This window comes from Typopeltis vanoorti, chromosome 22 (genome assembly GCF_054136105.1).
Source record: "Typopeltis vanoorti isolate ZY-2024b chromosome 22, IOZ_Tvanoo_1.0, whole genome shotgun sequence".
NCBI lineage: Eukaryota > Metazoa > Arthropoda > Arachnida > Uropygi > Thelyphonidae > Typopeltis > Typopeltis vanoorti.
In genome coordinates, this window is record NC_143570.1 from 64,824,836 (window position 1) to 64,842,487 (window position 17,652).

Below are 17,652 nucleotides of genomic sequence, written 5' to 3' on the forward strand. Positions count from 1 at the left end.
CCATTGTTGTCTGGGCAGCTCAAGGCCAGGGGCCTCTATTGTGAGGTCTGTAATGATGTGTCCATTTTTTATTGTTGAAGTAAGCCAGCCATTCTTCCATTCAGTTTCAGGAGAATATGTATCTGGTTGCTGATTTTTCCAGATCGGGTTTGCTGGACTTTAAGCAAATAGGTGGTAGAATTAGGAAATCCTCATGGATGTGTAAGTTGTTATTTCCCATACATTTTATCCACTCTCTGTTGGTGCCAGCTTTCCTCCTTATGTCTGATTGTATGATGTTAGAGAGTGTTGGTAGCCACTCAACAGGTGTAGACTTTATGCAACCTGTGATTATTCTCATGGTATTGTTAAGTTGCACGTCAACCTTTCTGACGTAATGACTTGAATCCCACACTGGAGCATATTATTCTGCACAAGGGTACACTGGGGCATGGGCAGCAGTTTTCAAAGTGTTTACTCCTATCCCTCAGCCTGAATGCACAAGCTTCCTGATGATATGCTGGCCTGGTTGGCTGAGTGGTTAGCATATCTGCTCTCCAATCAAATGGCTGCAGGTTCGAATTCTGCCATGGACATGGATGTTTGTGATTGTCTGTGAAAATACTACTGGTGGTGGTGGATGGTAGATGTGGTTTGTTGTAATTGGTGGAGACAGAGAGTTGTGGAGTAGGTGCCCTCCCTCGATGAGTCCTTGGACTCCCTGGAGGTGTCATGTAATAATAATAATAATATTATTATTATTATTCCTAGTTTTTAGCTTTTGGCAGGCATTTTCCAGGTGTTTCTTGAAGATTAAATAGTGATCTAAGGCGACACTCTGAGATATTTTGGGTAGAGGTTGTGCTTCAAAGTCTTCCTTCTGAACGAGACCTCCATCCATTTATTGGCTTGATATGTGCAAACTTCGGTCTTACAGGGATTTGGGCAAAGACGTCATTTAATAGTTGTACAGAACTTCAAGATCGGAACTAAGCACAGTCTCACTAGCTGAAAGATGACAAATTAGAAGAGCAGCATATTATTTAAGTAAGGCCTTTTAACTTTTATGGTATTCTGAAGAATCTAAGAGACAATTTATGAGACAATGAATGAATGAGCAAAAAGGACAAAATAAGTACTGCAAAGGAAGTTCTCATATTTCCAAGTGAAACCACAGATTTTAGCTGAATGCTGTGTTCAGTTTTTGTCATACAGTATTTGATAATATTCCTCAGAAATGTAATTGTTATAATGGCCATTTAATTATTTGTATGTATTAAAAACTTACACATATAGAATAATAGAAATTAATTTATTAATTGTAATTATATAGAAAAAAAATGAATACCAGCTTTCCTTAGAGAGAATTACTTATTATAGAGAATTGTATCTATTTGTATATATATAGCAAAAAGGACAAAATAAGTACCGCAAAGGAAGTTCTCATATTTCCAAGTGAAACCACAGATTTTAGCTGAATGCTGTGTTCAGTTTTTGTCATACAGTATTTGATAATATTCCTCAGAAATGTATTTTATTTTGATATTATTCCTCAGAAATGTAATTATTGATATTATTCCTCAGAAATGTAATATGTTTACAGTAAATATATATTTTTATATATTTCAGCTTCATTCATTTGATAAACACAACATTCTGATTTTGAAGTCAATGCACCATCATGGATACAAATCTGAAACATTGTAGCCAACTGAAATAAAATATATAATTATATTGTTATCTATACTCCAATGCTGACCTTAATGTATAGGTTGGATATAGGTAATGATTAACGTAGTTGAAGCAATCATGCTTCCAACATAACAATTCCTTGTCTTGAGGGAGTGTGCCAGGGAGATGACATCTGCTTTGGCATACTTATTTTATGAGTCTTAGATTAGGTCAAACTCCAAAGAAGTGGAAATAAGGTGAGAGTGTACTTCATAAGGGAGGAGAGAGAAAATTCAAGTCATAGGCCAATCTGTGTTTCAGGTGACGTGGTTGGTGAGAACCAGGATCCAGAATTGGATTGACAGCAGCAGTATTCTCTTTGATGGACAGCATGGCAGGATTATTATTATTATTATTATTATTATTATTATTATTATTATTATTATTATTATTCAGGCCTCCATGGAGTCAAAAGACTGATCATGTGAGGTCTTTTCTAAGAAACACAAGTCTATCAGTTAGGATTGTTAAAGGAAAGTCATGTTAGGATAGGATTGTTAAAGGAAAGTCATGTTAGGATAGGATTGTTAGGATCTATCAGAATTATTAAAGGAAAGTCATGTTTTAGTAATCCGTTTACTTATTACAATAAAGTGACATGTGTATATACACAGCAGTATACTTAGATTTTACAAAAGTTTTTGATAAATTGCCACATGATAACTTGATAGTTAAACTAAAATAGATGGGGTTGGATATTAGACTAATGCATTGAATTGGATTGGAGATTGGCTTTCAGATGGTATCAGCAAGTTGTGTATGGGGGAGCAATATCCCAGAGGAAGAAAGTCAGTAGTGATGTGCCTCAAGGAAGGGTCTGTTTTAGAGCAGTTGCTTTTTAATCTGTATGTTATTGATATTGGGGAAGGTTTGAATGCATATGTTCAGTTGTTTGCTGATGATGCAAAGCTGAGAAAACCTATTTTAAATACAGATCAAATACCTTACAATAATTGGGCTGTCATAAGCATCAAACCAGTGACATACAAGTGTAGCAGATAATGTGACTAGGCTTGTTCTCCAACGACTTAAGGTTAGGAGTTACCCAGTAGTGATATTTTTGTATACTGTGTGTATTGTAACGTGTTATATTTCATTGCATGTTTATATGTTTGTGTACATCATACTCATGCACATGCATGCATTCTCCTGATGATGACCTTAATATGAATATAGAAACATGGAATAATTACTTACAAGTAATTAATTAGTAATTATGGATTAACTATAGTGATTATTATTATTATTATTCCTGACACCTCCAAGGAGTCCAAAGACTCATCGCGGGAGGACACCTACAACTGTTTCAACTGATACAACTGTCTTAATGACTACACCGAACCTCCACTACAAATTATCTCAATCAATGCCATCTACCACCCACCTCCACCACCACAACTAGTATTTTTTGTCTGTAAATTGCATGTGTTCTGAAGGGCTGATTTGTCTGTATGCAGGATAAAAAACCCGAGTTTCCGGATGAAAAACCCTGCTACCTCTGTATGAGATTGGCTAACTCACCTTCGACTGAAAATCGTCCAGATAAAGATTCCTCCCGTTGGGACTAGAATTGAACTTAGGCCTATTCCAATCGAAGGGCACAATGTACTGTCGTTCTTCCAATTGTGCTACGGAGGAGCTTGATAATCCCCATAATTTTGCTATAATAAAAAAAAAATTAAAATTGTTAAAATTATTGATTGACTTTATCAAGTGCTTTGTGTACAATAATATAGTGCTAAACAAAGTACTTATTAGTCAGCCTTTTTCAGCTATTAAAATTCTTTCTTTCTTTCTAGTGAAAAAGAAGGAAACATGTGTTTATATTCATAAATATGAAATTATTAATGGTGAAGAAACACTTTTGGATCCTAAATATCAGTTTACAAAGGAATATCAGGTAATATTTTGAATTTTGAATTTTGAATGTGGTTATGCTGTCTGCAGAGGATACAAAAATATTTGGAAAAGCTATGATGGATAAATCTGATTTAGTGGCTACTCAAGACAATTCAGTTAGACTGAACGATAAGTGGGCTACAAATTCAATTCACCTGAACAGTATATAGAATTTATTATTATTATTACTATTATTATTAAGCAATCTCCAGGGAGTCAGGGACTCATACAGGGAGGCCACCTACTACACGCACCAGCACTTATTCTTGAATTCATTCATACTGCTTGCACTCACAACATCCAATGGCCATCCATTCCAATCATGCACCACCATATGGGAGAAAAATCTAGCCCACACAGCATTCACTCTCAGCTTCCAAGTATGCCCTCTTGTCCTTTCACCACCCTCCATAAATTGAAATCCTGTATGACCCTTTCAGAAGTTTGTAAGTCTCAATCATATCACCCCTCTTTCTCCTGTTTGCTAGTGACTGCAGCTTACAAATTCTCAATCTGTCTTCATAATCAGTATTCCATAATCCTGATATTATTTTTAACACGTTCATTTGCGCTCTCTCCAATATATCAGAATAACAATGGAAATCAGGAGACCAGACCTGCACACAATAGTTCAAGTGAGGTCTTATCAAGGCTTTGTAAAGAGGGAGAATGACATCCTTATCTTTACATGTGAATGTTCATTTCAGCATTGCAACTATCTTTTAAATTGTATTTGCAATCTTTGCTACATGGCCCCTGAACTTCAACCCATCAGTTTCTTCATGACCCCACCAATATAATATGACACTGGATATCTAGTCATGCCGAAGTGAATCACTTTACATTTGCTGACATTAAACTGACTTCCATTTTCCCATTCCCATAATTCCAGCCTATTTAAATCATTCTGCAAGTACTGCATATCAGCAGCATTCCTAATTACCTTACCTATCTTTGCATCATTAGCAAATACTGTATGTCACTTGTCAGATCCTTCCCAATATCATTAATGTATAGATTGAATATCAGTGGACCAAGCACCGATCCTTGGTACACAACTGGTTACCTTAAATCTTGCAGACTCACATCCCCCATATACCACTTTTTCATATCTGTCAGTTAGCCATTCTCTTATCTATGCTAATATTCTATAATCCAAACTCATATTCTCCAATTTATGCAACAGTCTACCATACTGTATTCTGTCAAAAGCCTTAGCAAAATTCCAAATTATCACGGTATCCATTCCCCTTGTCTACTTCAATTGTAATATTGTTATAGAATGTGAGCAAGTTGCTAAAACATGACCTTCCCTTGGTAAACATATGTTACTCATTGCAAACTAAAGATTCACTGACAACCCATTTCTGAATGTGAGCCCTAACCAATTTTCCCCAAATCTTCACCACCTCTTGAGATACTAATTGGACGATACTTGGATATATTGGTCTTTGCACCACCCTTGTGCAATGGGATTACCATACATTCTTTCCATTCCTACAGAATCTTCACTGTTCTGAGACTCATATTAAACAACCTGGTCAAATTAGCCAGTTCAGTTGAACACTCTTTCAGCAGATGTGCTGATATCCCATCAGTCACTATTGCTGAATTCTTATTCAGTTTGTGCAACAGTTCTAATACCTCATCCTCATACACCTGAGTTTCTTCATCCAGTGAAGAGGTAGCAGTGAGCTCAATGTCGCGTACACCTATTTACTCTTACATCTCTTCTGCATCTGTAACCCTCACCCTATCTGCATTTAGAAGAGTTATTCTTTCATATTCATTCTTTCTTTTACTTTCAGCATATCGATAGAATTCTTGTGGGCTGTCTTTATACACAGAGACAGTTTCTTTTCATTCTCAGACTTTGCTTTCAGTACAAGAGTTCGACTATTCTAGCCCGCTGCTTATAATTTTCATAATGGACATCATCCTTATTCCTTCCACATCATTCTTTTCTTACGAATCTCTTGCTTAATAAGATTACACATCCATTTGACTCCTACCCTATTTATTCTTCGAACTCTCGGGACACACTCCGATATCGCATCATTTAAGTGTTGTTTAAATGCTTCCTATGCACTGTAGTTATTCTTCCCATCCATCAATCATTCAAATTCTACTGAACATACTATACTCCTAAGTTGGTCAAAATTTCCTGCTTTGTAGTTCAGCATGTAACCTTTTCTGAATTGAACTTTCATAAACTTAGTCACTTCCCAAGTGAGTACCGCATGATCACTGTCACCAACTGAAAGCAGAATAGTTACATCTTTAACTGAAATGCTCTCTCACACTATAATCAGACCTAACACTCTTTCACCTTGAGTTCCTTCTGTCACATGATGCTTGAGGAAGTTGTTCCTCAACAGCTCAATAAATGCATTTTCATTCTTCTCATAAGATTCTACTGCTACTCAATCAATAGCTGGATAATTAAAGTCTCCTATTATGATTATTCTTTTCATGCTTGTCTTTTCTATTTGGTGATGCATTTCTTCACCAATAGTTACCGATCCACCAGATCTGTAATAGCAGCCCACTATGTAATTGATCTTATTACCAGCCTAGAGTGCCGAGTGGTTAGCGTTTCTGCTCTCCAGCCAAAAGGCTGCAGGTTCGAATCCCACCGTGGGCATGGATGTTTGTGATTATCTATGAAAATACTAGTTTATGGCATTGGTGTAGATCATGCGGTTCACTTAGTTGGTGGATTGAGTGGTGGAGACGGGAGTGTTGTAGAGGAGGTGCCCTCCCTCGATTAGTCTAGGACTCCTGAGGTGTCAAGTAATAATAATTAGATTCCACCTCACACCAGATGTCTTCAAACTCACTGTCACATGAAATACTGTTAGTAGTAGTACTACAATCATAGGTCTCAGCTATGATTGTACTATTACAATCACAGGTCTCAACTCTAAATGGATTGAAGTCATCCGATATCATTAGCAGCATGCCCCCTCCTCTCCTCTCCTCTCTACCCTTCCTAAAAATAGTGTACTCTTCACACTCAATATCAGTTAGTATCTGATTCTGATAGCCAGGTATCACTAATGCCTACAATCTGAGGTCCCAACTTATTGATAAAGGCAACAAACTCAACCCCTTTGTTTCTGATACTGCTAGCATTCCTGTACAGACATAATAATCTAACTGCAGATTTTTTTGTATACTCTTGTTTGTAGTCTGCATGAGACAGTTGGAGAACTTATAGATCTCTATTCTTCTCTGGTGCCTTACACATGTAGACATCTTCGCACACATTTGATCCGTCCAAACTGGACTAAAACAAAGTCTAAATCGTTCTCTCCTCGTCAACATTTCCATGATAAAGCCCATTCCCCTCATTAACTGTGTTAATGAGGGAATGGGATTTGACATTCCTCTCTCTCATACCAGTTATTAGTGTTTCTAGACTCCTGATACCAAACACATTCAGGTGTAGGCCATCCCTCTTATAATCCAATCTTCCCTCACACTCACTCCATCCAAAAACCTACATCCATTCCTTTACGCAGCCTACACATTGAATCGTTTGCCATCATAGCCCTTCTTCTTAATTCTTTATTGTGTCAAGATAAACTATTGATGATTTTCACTTTCTCACTCTTCACTCTTGCCTCTTTCAACAACTCTTTCATGTTTTCTCTCATAATGAACTTATTGCTAGTTAAGTCATTAGTACCCACTACAATTACGATTTCATTTACTTTTCTTTTCTGTTTTAGAATTTCTTCCTTTATATTGTTAATTTATGCTCTGGGAAAACGCAAAGTTCTAACTCGTTCATCAATAGCATGTTTTATTATTCAGGTACCATGCCAAATAACTTCTTTCTTTTTACTAACAATGTCACTTACATGATTTCCGTTACTTCCTTTCTTACCTATTTCCTTTCTTTGTTGTTTCTTATTTATAAGACAACCCTAGAATACTGTGCATTTGATAGATGTATTTGAAAAAAGGAAAAGTAAGTAGGAATCTTGAATTGATGATGAATAAGCAAATGAAATTTAGAAGCTGCATTTTTGTAATTGTGTGGACAAACCAGAGAATTATTGTCATCTGACCTCCATGGAGTGAGAGACTAATTGTTTGAGGTACACACTATTTCACACAATGCTCATCCAACCGTGCCTTAAACTGATTCAATATGGCTACACTCACAACACATTCAAGCAATGCATTCCACTCTCCATGCAAAAAACCTGCTCCTCACACCCTCCTTATACAGCTTCCAAAAATGGTCCCTTCTCTAATTCTATGAACATTTCTTCCATGCCAACCTGACAATAACCCCTGACTAGCTTATATGTCTCAACCATATCCCCCCCCCGCCTCTTACTCCCATTCACGAGGCTTTGCAACTTACGTTCTCTCAATCTGTCCTTGTATTCAATTTCAAAGACCACTGACCACTTTTGTGAATCCTCTCTGAACATTCTCTAACATATCCTCATCACCATGAAAAACCAGCAATCAGATCTGTGCACAATATGAGGCTTGATCAAGGCCTTATACAATATCATCATAACCTCTCTATTTCTGAATATCAGGGTCCTCTTCATCATTGCCATTATCCGATGTGACGTCTTCATGTTCCCCCTGAATTTCAGGCCCTTGTTCACCATCACTCCTAGATCTCTCATCTCCTCTACTTCCTTTAAAGTTTCCCCACCAAGCATCACATCGTTGCTTACCAAAACTCAAAAAAAACCTTACACTTTGCAAAATTGAACTGAAAGTTCCACTTACCTGCCCATTCATGCAATCTGTTCAAGTCCTCCTGTAAGGCCATCACCTCTGCTTGACTATGCATTGCTCTCCCCAATTTTGCATCATCTGCAAACATCTGCGTATCACTAGTTGAACCAATCCCAATATCATACAAATTGAAAAGCACTCATCCCAAAACTGACCTCTGCAGTACACCACTGCTTATATATTGTCACATTGTATTATAATACATAAGTAAGCTAGTAAAACATGATCTCCCTTTAATAAACTCATGCTGATATCCCCCAGAGAATACTATAATATGATATAAACTGGGTTTAATAGATCGGAGATTTTGATACAGAAATGTTAGCCTACTAGTTTTGCCACATAACTGGTGGCTTCATCTGGGCAAGATAACTCTATACAAAACAGCTTAAAGAACAAAAACAAGCTTAATTACAACTAATAAATAACTGAAGGATGAAAAATATCATATGAACCATTACATGAATTCATTGGCAGGTGCATCTTATAATTAGCTGCAAAATTGAACTCTGATGTGTTAAGCAATAGATAGCGAACCTATGGCACTCATGCCAGAGGTGGCACATCCGAGAATTTTGCTGGCACATCAACAATTTACAGGTGATATACTTTTATGCACTTATAATAAATGATTCAACTTTTTTTTAAATTCTTACAATACATACAAGTTAAATTTTGTTTTACACGAGAGAGCAGCTATGGAGACATGCATATGATTGGTGCGGTATTAACAAAAGATCACATGATCCACAGACAAAGCAATTGACACATGTTGAGTTGAAATGCTAATTCTCTTCATCCGAATTCCATAACATCTGAAACTGTCATAAGAACATTCACTATACAGCAATCCCTTGATTAATGCAGCTAATTCGAAAATGCACTAATCGAATATAATAACCTATGAGAAAAAGTATAATTCGGTCCTCAAACTTCTTTTTTGACCCTTACTTTTTATATAAGAATTAGGGTATATCTCAGGGCTTAGTTAAAGGAAAACCATGAAGCTGATAGACAATAAAACATATTCAGAATATCAATTTATTATTCTACTTCTTAACAAAGAATTGAGCTAACGTAGTTTGGCGGGCATTCTGTTTCTTGCATATAACTGATGGTCTGGCCCTATTGCCTCTTCTACTCTTCTGCAAATTTTACTGCTTCTCTCTTCATCAGTTTTAAAGCAGCAATGCTCTAAGCATTGCTGCTTTAAAACTGATGAAGAGAGAAGCTTCCATCATACAAACATTTTCAAATTGTTTCGGTGAAATCTCTTTGTGCTTGTCAGCAATTAAATTTTCTTCGTATTCTTCAGGATCTTCTGCTTTGCATCTAAATTTTACAGGGAAGAATCACCCAATTTCTCAGAATGAGATTTAATTAACTTAAATTCATTTGAAAAGCATCTAAAATCATTTTGCACAATGTGGAAGAATGTGATTCCAAACAGCTCGCATATTGCCAGCAGAAATATTATTCAATTTTGAGACTTTATAACCAGGCTTAGATTTCTGTGATTTGGCCAGAAAAGTCTTGGAAGGCATTCGCTTCCAAAAAAGGCTGGTTTCATTACATTAAATATTTGTTAGTCACAATAGTCCCCACCACCCTCCCTTCTTCCACAATTTTCTTCAAAAGCGCTGGATAATTTGTGACCACCTCGTTATCTGCACTTGCAGCTTCACCTGTGATTCAAACATTATTGTTATTATTATTATTATTATTATTATTCAGGCCTCCATGGAGTCAAAAGACTCATCGTGGGAGGTCCTTCCTAAGAACATAAAGTCTGTCAAGATTCATCGAGGGGAGGTCCTCCTTAAGAAACACAAAGTCTATCATACCACTACTTAAACTCATTGACGGTTCTTGCTCTCACCACTCCATCAGGCAATGTATTCCAAGGTTCAACCACCCTCCATGCAAAGAAACCACTCCTCACCCTCTTGCTCACAGTTTCCTTTCGTAACTTCCAGGGATGGCCTCTTTTAATCACTCCTTCTTGCTGTTCAACCAAGCGAAAGAACTCCCCAGTGTCAACCCTGTAACCTCTTCTCAACAGTTTAAAAGTCTCAATCATATCACCTCTCCTTCTTCTATCCCCCAAACTCTGCAGTCCACATTCCCTCAGCCGATCCTCATAACTATGCTTGTACAGTCCTGAAACCATCTTTGTCATCCGTCTTTGTATCCTTTTCACAGTTAATTTATCCCCTTCAAATCCTGGGGACCAAATCTGAGAACAATAGTCTAAGTGTGGTCTGATCAGAGACTTCTACAATGGAAGGATAACCCTTTTATCTCTGCAGGTCAGTGTCCTTCTCATAATTGCAGCAGTCCTCTGTGTTGTTACCTTCACCACCTTTGCAATATGTCACTTAAATTCCAGTTTTCTATCTGATGACACACAGACTGGCCTATAACTAGACACTTCCAGTCTGTTACCACCCTTATGCAATGGAACTATCTTACCTTCCTTCCATTCCCTGGGCACCTTTCCCGTGGCCAGACATTCATCGAAAAGCCAGGTTAAAGGCACTGTCAGTTCCCTAGCACATTCTCTCAAAACTTGTGGTGAAATACCATCCAGTCCCAAATTTTTTACTGACATCCAGAGTACTTAGTATCTGAAACACACTCTCATCCTGTACATCTAAACCTCGAACCAGCCCTATCCCTCTAGCATTAAAACTGACTCCGCTAGGATGAAATACTCCAATAAAGTGTTCATTGAACAATTCCACTATGTGCATCAGTCACTCTATTCCATTTTTATCCCACTATATCATTCTTCAACAGGCATTTGTCCTCCTACTGAACACATAGCTAAAAATTTCCCTAGGATTTTCTTTGGATCTTAGGGCCAATCTCCTCTCATATTCCAGTTTCGCTTTCCTTACCACACTAGTCACTCTTCTGGCCTGTGTGTTATATTCTTCATGCATCTGCTCTTCGCCTGTCTCCTTATATCTCTTCCATAACCTCTTTTTTGCATGCAATTCCTGTTTAATATTTTTTGTCATCCACTTTACTCCAAATTGTGTTCTCTTTTTGACTCGTGGTATACAACTTACCATTGCTGCTAAAAAATATTCTTTCACAATTTCCTACGCACTAATGATATCCAGGCCTTCCAATTCCTCCCTCCATGAAACTTCCCGAAGTTGACGTCTAAGACTATTATAATCACCTGCATTATAATTCCACATAAGTTCCTGTCTCTTTGATACTCCTGAATGCCTATTCATTTTCCAAGTCAAAACCATATGGTCACTCTCTCCAACTGGTGGGAGAGATGTCATCTCAGTTATTATCAACTCTTATGATGCTGTAACCAAATCTAAAACTCTTGAACCTGTTGTTCCCTTTGTTACATGTTGCCTAAGACATTTGTCCCTCAAGAATTCTAGAAATTCCATTCCCCTATTGCTACATGCATCTTCCTCTCTCCAGTTTATACTACTGTAGTTAAAATCTCCCATAACAATCATTCTTCTTGCACTTGCCAAAGTTAACTGTCTAAACATTTCCTGGTCCCCATCCTCTGTGCTCCTGGGTCTCTAGCAACATCCCACTAAATATCCTGTCTTATCTCACTTCCTTCCAAAGCCTCTACTCTTAGAGGACATAGGTCATCACTTATCATAAGCAGTACCCCACCACCACAATTTCCCCTCCTATCCTGACGAAAAATGCTGTACCCAGCGACTTCTATTTCTGTTATTATATCCCCTTCTGTCAACCACGTCTCAGTGATCCCAATAACGTTTGGCCAGGCTGATGCTATCTGCGCCACCAATTCCTCTCCCTTATTCTGCTTACTCCTGGCATTAGTATAAAGCATATAAATGCCATTGTTTCTATACCCAGCATTATTCCTTCTATTCTCCACTGGGCTCAGTGTTACCTGATGTCGTTTCCCTTCCCCCAAGTATCCATTCCCACAAGAGGCTACCCCTGCTATCATCCTCCTTGGGACACACTGACTCATTCAGAACAGCAATCGCTCCAGATGCCTACGTCCTTCCTCATTCAAATGTAAGCGGTCTCTCGCATACCATTCTTCTCTTTCCTCAAACGCACTCCAAGCATCCACGTATACGAGTCCTCTCTTGTCACACATTCTTGCTATTATGCCATTCAATATTACCACTCTTCTGCTCAGCTCATCACTATCGTACCTAGGCAACACACACACTATTTTTCCTATTTGTAGGTTATTTCTCTTTTCTGAAATGCTCAAACCACCCAGCAGTAGTGTGGAATTCTTCTTCTTTACCATCATTGATAGCTTTTTCTTTCAAGGTTGGAAAAAGACTTAATGGTTTTGATTTAATAAAGTCAGTTTTTAGCAGGATCCATTTTTGGTTACAGTCTTCGATCCTTGTAGAAAGAAGTTTCTCTAATTCAATCATTATAATACTTTGATTTCCGAGTGATCTTCCCTTTCTCTTTGCATTCAGAAGCTTTTCTGAAAATTGCTCTTATAGTTGATTCACTCATTTTTGTGTTCTTGTCCTATCTTTGCTCTGGACTCACCTTGTTCATTTTTCTTTATTATTCCAAGTTTTTCTTCCAATGAAATTACTTTTCGAATCATTTTCACACTTCTATTTTTTGTTCACTAATTCTTCTACTCATGATGAAAGACTGGGAAAATACTTTAAATTAAAAAATTATGTCAAACAGTTGCAAAGGAGGGACGAGATATGATCATCAAAAGGCTCTGTAATTAGCAGATGAATTACATTTTGGCTGTAAATTTGGAACACAGTGTACATGGGAATAGTGTAGTACGCAATTAAAATTCACTTAGTGAAATATTTTAAATCGGTAACTAAATTATTATTTCATCCGGGTGAGTGGTTTTTTAAAATAGTTAGCCATAAAAATGTACACAGAGAAAAATTTTTTAAATCTGTAACATTTATTTTTAAGATGTATATAGGCGCACTAATCGAATTTGGGTATCGAAAAAAAATGATGCACTAATCGAAAACGAACTAATTGGGGCACACTGATTTGATCAAGGGATTGCTGTATGTTTCCTTCTTTTAACACATTCACGACAGAGGTGTCGTTTATCATTCCGACGGAACTTCTCATTATCAACTCACAAAGTTTCAACCCTTGGTTGAATTTTATTGCTAGTTGTTTGACCTAGCAGCAGAACTCACACACTCATTATATGGCATGTTTCAATTCTTGGTAGAATTTTATTTGAAGTTAGCCTTTGTGATCTGTCCTAATGATATCGAGAATTTCAAATGCAATTAAACAAACACTTATTTAATGTAATTGAAAAATTGGACAATAGTTTTTTGTTAGATGCTGTGTTTCAGTGCAAGATATGGGTTTCACTTGAGTCTACACAGCATAGTTTCTGTGAGAGGGTACATGTGATTCATTAGTTAGCGCTGTTTTTATCCCAGCTCTCTCTAATTGCACTATTTGCTGAGAAATATATCACACAGATTGCAAAAGCCTCTGTACTTTATTCAGGGATACAATAAAACTACTTGTTTTTCTTGCATCTGCAGTATAATGGCTGTTGGGGGAGGGCATGTTGTTACCAGTGGGAGCGAGTTACTATCTTACTATCACCTCAACATGAGCAAGTTTAAACATTTTTCGTGTGCGAGGTATATGCAAAACTTTTTAATGTCTCTTTTCGTAAAGTAAAATCAGGAGTGTGAGTTATACACGAGGGCAAGTTATATTCAATTAAATATGGTAAGCATTTCACCGACAAGTTGACATTCTTCTGCTGCTTCCTCTGCTTAGCTGACTTCTATGGTGAATTACAATGCATAAGTTTTTCTCGCTATTTTTTCTCACCATTTTTTTTTTTTCAAACCAACATCATTAAAATCAATTTAATAATACAATAATCAATTTTACACTGAATAATATTATAAATTTATATATAAATAAATATTAGAAATAAAATAAAATATTATTTATAAAATTATAAATAATTACTTATAAAATATTATATATATATTATAAATTAATTAATTATCTATTCATTTTTCCCCTATTAAAAACTGCTTGGCAAGTCAGCACCTCGATTTGTAAACTTTTGGCACGCGCACGTAAAAAGGTTCGCCACCACAGTGCTAAGCAATCTTATGAGTGATTTCCAGATGTCACCAAGGATCATCTATTGATTTCTGTTTAGGCTATCTCTTGAACGGATCACTACTGCAGATTAAGCAGGAGGTGTAGTCATCTTCTATGTACGGCATGGTACTTTTATCCCATTCAATACTGTGGTTTGTGTTGGAAAAATGAAAAGTTTAACCAGAATTGTCTTCTCTGTTGTTGTTTACATCTCCGATTTTTTTCTTATTTCTAAACTTCTAGAAGTTTTTCCTATGTATTTCAATCCACAAGAACATGGGATATTGTTAAACCCCAGGGTGTTTGTAGAAATCACTCTTGTCTTTTGATGACCGTAACATATTGCGAACAGTATTTATTGGTTTTTAAAGCAACTCAGATGTCATGAGGCCTTAGCAGGTTGGCAATTCTTTGTGAAACTGTGCCAGCAAAAGGAATGGAAACAGAAGTCCTGTAATTAGTTTCTTGGGTTTGCTGTTGGGAGTGGGTGGAGAAAAGAATCCTTTTTATAAATTTTTTCGGGTAATCATTGTTTGCTCATGTTTTCAAGATAAGATCTAATTCGTCTGTTAAAACTCTGTCATCTCTTATGATACATACTGCTATATGTTTTTGGCATATGTATAATGCTTAACTTTTGTGAAATATGGTGCAGAGAGGCAAAATGCAGGTAATGACCAGTGTGAGTCAGTTTGTGGTATACATTTAGACCAATGCTATTATCCATTTGTTTCTTTATTAATGTCTAGAAAAGGTAATTTTATTTCATTTTTGAGTTCTAAGGTGAAGTTGATTTTTTGGTGAAACGAGTTAGTGGAAGTTAGGAAATCATATAAATAGGAAATCTTACTATCACCTCAACATTTGAAAAATTGAAAAATTGGAAAAATTGAAAGTAAATTGAAAAATTGGACAATAGTTTTTTGTTAGATGCTGTGTTTCAGTGCAAGATATGGGTTTCACTTGAGTCTACACAGCATAGTTTCTGTGAGAGGGTACATGTGATTCATTAGTTAGCGCTGTTTTTATCCCAGCTCTCTCTAATTGCACTATTTGCTGAGAAATATATCACACAGATTGCAAAAGCCTCTGTACTTTATTCAGGGATACAATAAAACTACTTGTTTTTCTTGCATCTGCAGTATAATGGCTGTTGGGGGAGGGCATGTTGTTACCAGTGGGAGCGAGTTACTATCTTACTATCACCTCAACATGAGCAAGTTTAAACATTTTTCGTGTGCGAGGTATATGCAAAACTTTTTAATGTCTCTTTTCGTAAAGTAAAATCAGGAGTGTGAGTTATACACGAGGGCAAGTTATATTCAATTAAATATGGTAAGCATTTCACCGACAAGTTGACATTCTTCTGCTGCTTCCTCTGCTTAGCTGACTTCTATGGTGAATTACAATGCATAAGTTTTTCTCGCTATTTTTTCTCACCATTTTTTTTTTTTCAAACCAACATCATTAAAATCAATTTAATAATACAATAATCAATTTTACACTGAATAATATTATAAATTTATATATAAATAAATATTAGAAATAAAATAAAATATTATTTATAAAATTATAAATAATTACTTATAAAATATTATATATATATTATAAATTAATTAATTATCTATTCATTTTTCCCCTATTAAAAACTGCTTGGCAAGTCAGCACCTCGATTTGTAAACTTTTGGCACGCGCACGTAAAAAGGTTCGCCACCACAGTGCTAAGCAATCTTATGAGTGATTTCCAGATGTCACCAAGGATCATCTATTGATTTCTGTTTAGGCTATCTCTTGAACGGATCACTACTGCAGATTAAGCAGGAGGTGTAGTCATCTTCTATGTACGGCATGGTACTTTTATCCCATTCAATACTGTGGTTTGTGTTGGAAAAATGAAAAGTTTAACCAGAATTGTCTTCTCTGTTGTTGTTTACATCTCCGATTTTTTTCTTATTTCTAAACTTCTAGAAGTTTTTCCTATGTATTTCAATCCACAAGAACATGGGATATTGTTAAACCCCAGGGTGTTTGTAGAAATCACTCTTGTCTTTTGATGACCGTAACATATTGCGAACAGTATTTATTGGTTTTTAAAGCAACTCAGATGTCATGAGGCCTTAGCAGGTTGGCAATTCTTTGTGAAACTGTGCCAGCAAAAGGAATGGAAACAGAAGTCCTGTAATTAGTTTCTTGGGTTTGCTGTTGGGAGTGGGTGGAGAAAAGAATCCTTTTTATAAATTTTTTCGGGTAATCATTGTTTGCTCATGTTTTCAAGATAAGATCTAATTCGTCTGTTAAAACTCTGTCATCTCTTATGATACATACTGCTATATGTTTTTGGCATATGTATAATGCTTAACTTTTGTGAAATATGGTGCAGAGAGGCAAAATGCAGGTAATGACCAGTGTGAGTCAGTTTGTGGTATACATTTAGACCAATGCTATTATCCATTTGTTTCTTTATTAATGTCTAGAAAAGGTAATTTTATTTCATTTTTGAGTTCTAAGGTGAAGTTGATTTTTTGGTGAAACGAGTTAGTGGAAGTTAGGAAATCATATAAATAGGAAATCTTACTATCACCTCAACATGAGCAAGTTTAAACATTTTTCGTGTGCGAGGTATATGCAAAACTTTTTAATGTCTCTTTTCGTAAAGTAAAATCAGGAGTGTGAGTTATACACGAGGGCAAGTTATATTCAATTAAATATGGTAAGCATTTCACCGACAAGTTGACATTCTTCTGCTGCTTCCTCTGCTTAGCTGACTTCTATGGTGAATTACAATGCATAAGTTTTTCTCGCTATTTTTTCTCACCATTTTTTTTTTTTCAAACCAACATCATTAAAATCAATTTAATAATACAATAATCAATTTTACACTGAATAATATTATAAATTTATATATAAATAAATATTAGAAATAAAATAAAATATTATTTATAAAATTATAAATAATTACTTATAAAATATTATATATATATTATAAATTAATTAATTATCTATTCATTTTTCCCCTATTAAAAACTGCTTGGCAAGTCAGCACCTCGATTTGTAAACTTTTGGCACGCGCACGTAAAAAGGTTCGCCACCACAGTGCTAAGCAATCTTATGAGTGATTTCCAGATGTCACCAAGGATCATCTATTGATTT

At 36.1% G+C, this 17,652-nt stretch overlaps 1 protein-coding gene across 4 annotated transcripts in view; it reads left to right on the forward strand.

The window, feature by feature from the left end:
* LOC150094462 (hemocytin-like) overlaps positions 1-17,652 on the forward strand; it is a 2,636,009-nt gene that overhangs the window by 2,357,650 nt on the left and 260,707 nt on the right. For all 4 annotated transcript variants that reach the window (XM_090412206.1, XM_090412207.1, XM_090412208.1 and 1 more), the window contains one exon: positions 3,510-3,610. In XM_090412206.1, the coding sequence (XP_090268332.1) occupies positions 3,510-3,610 (101 nt within the window). The remainder of the gene's footprint in view (positions 1-3,509; positions 3,611-17,652) is intronic.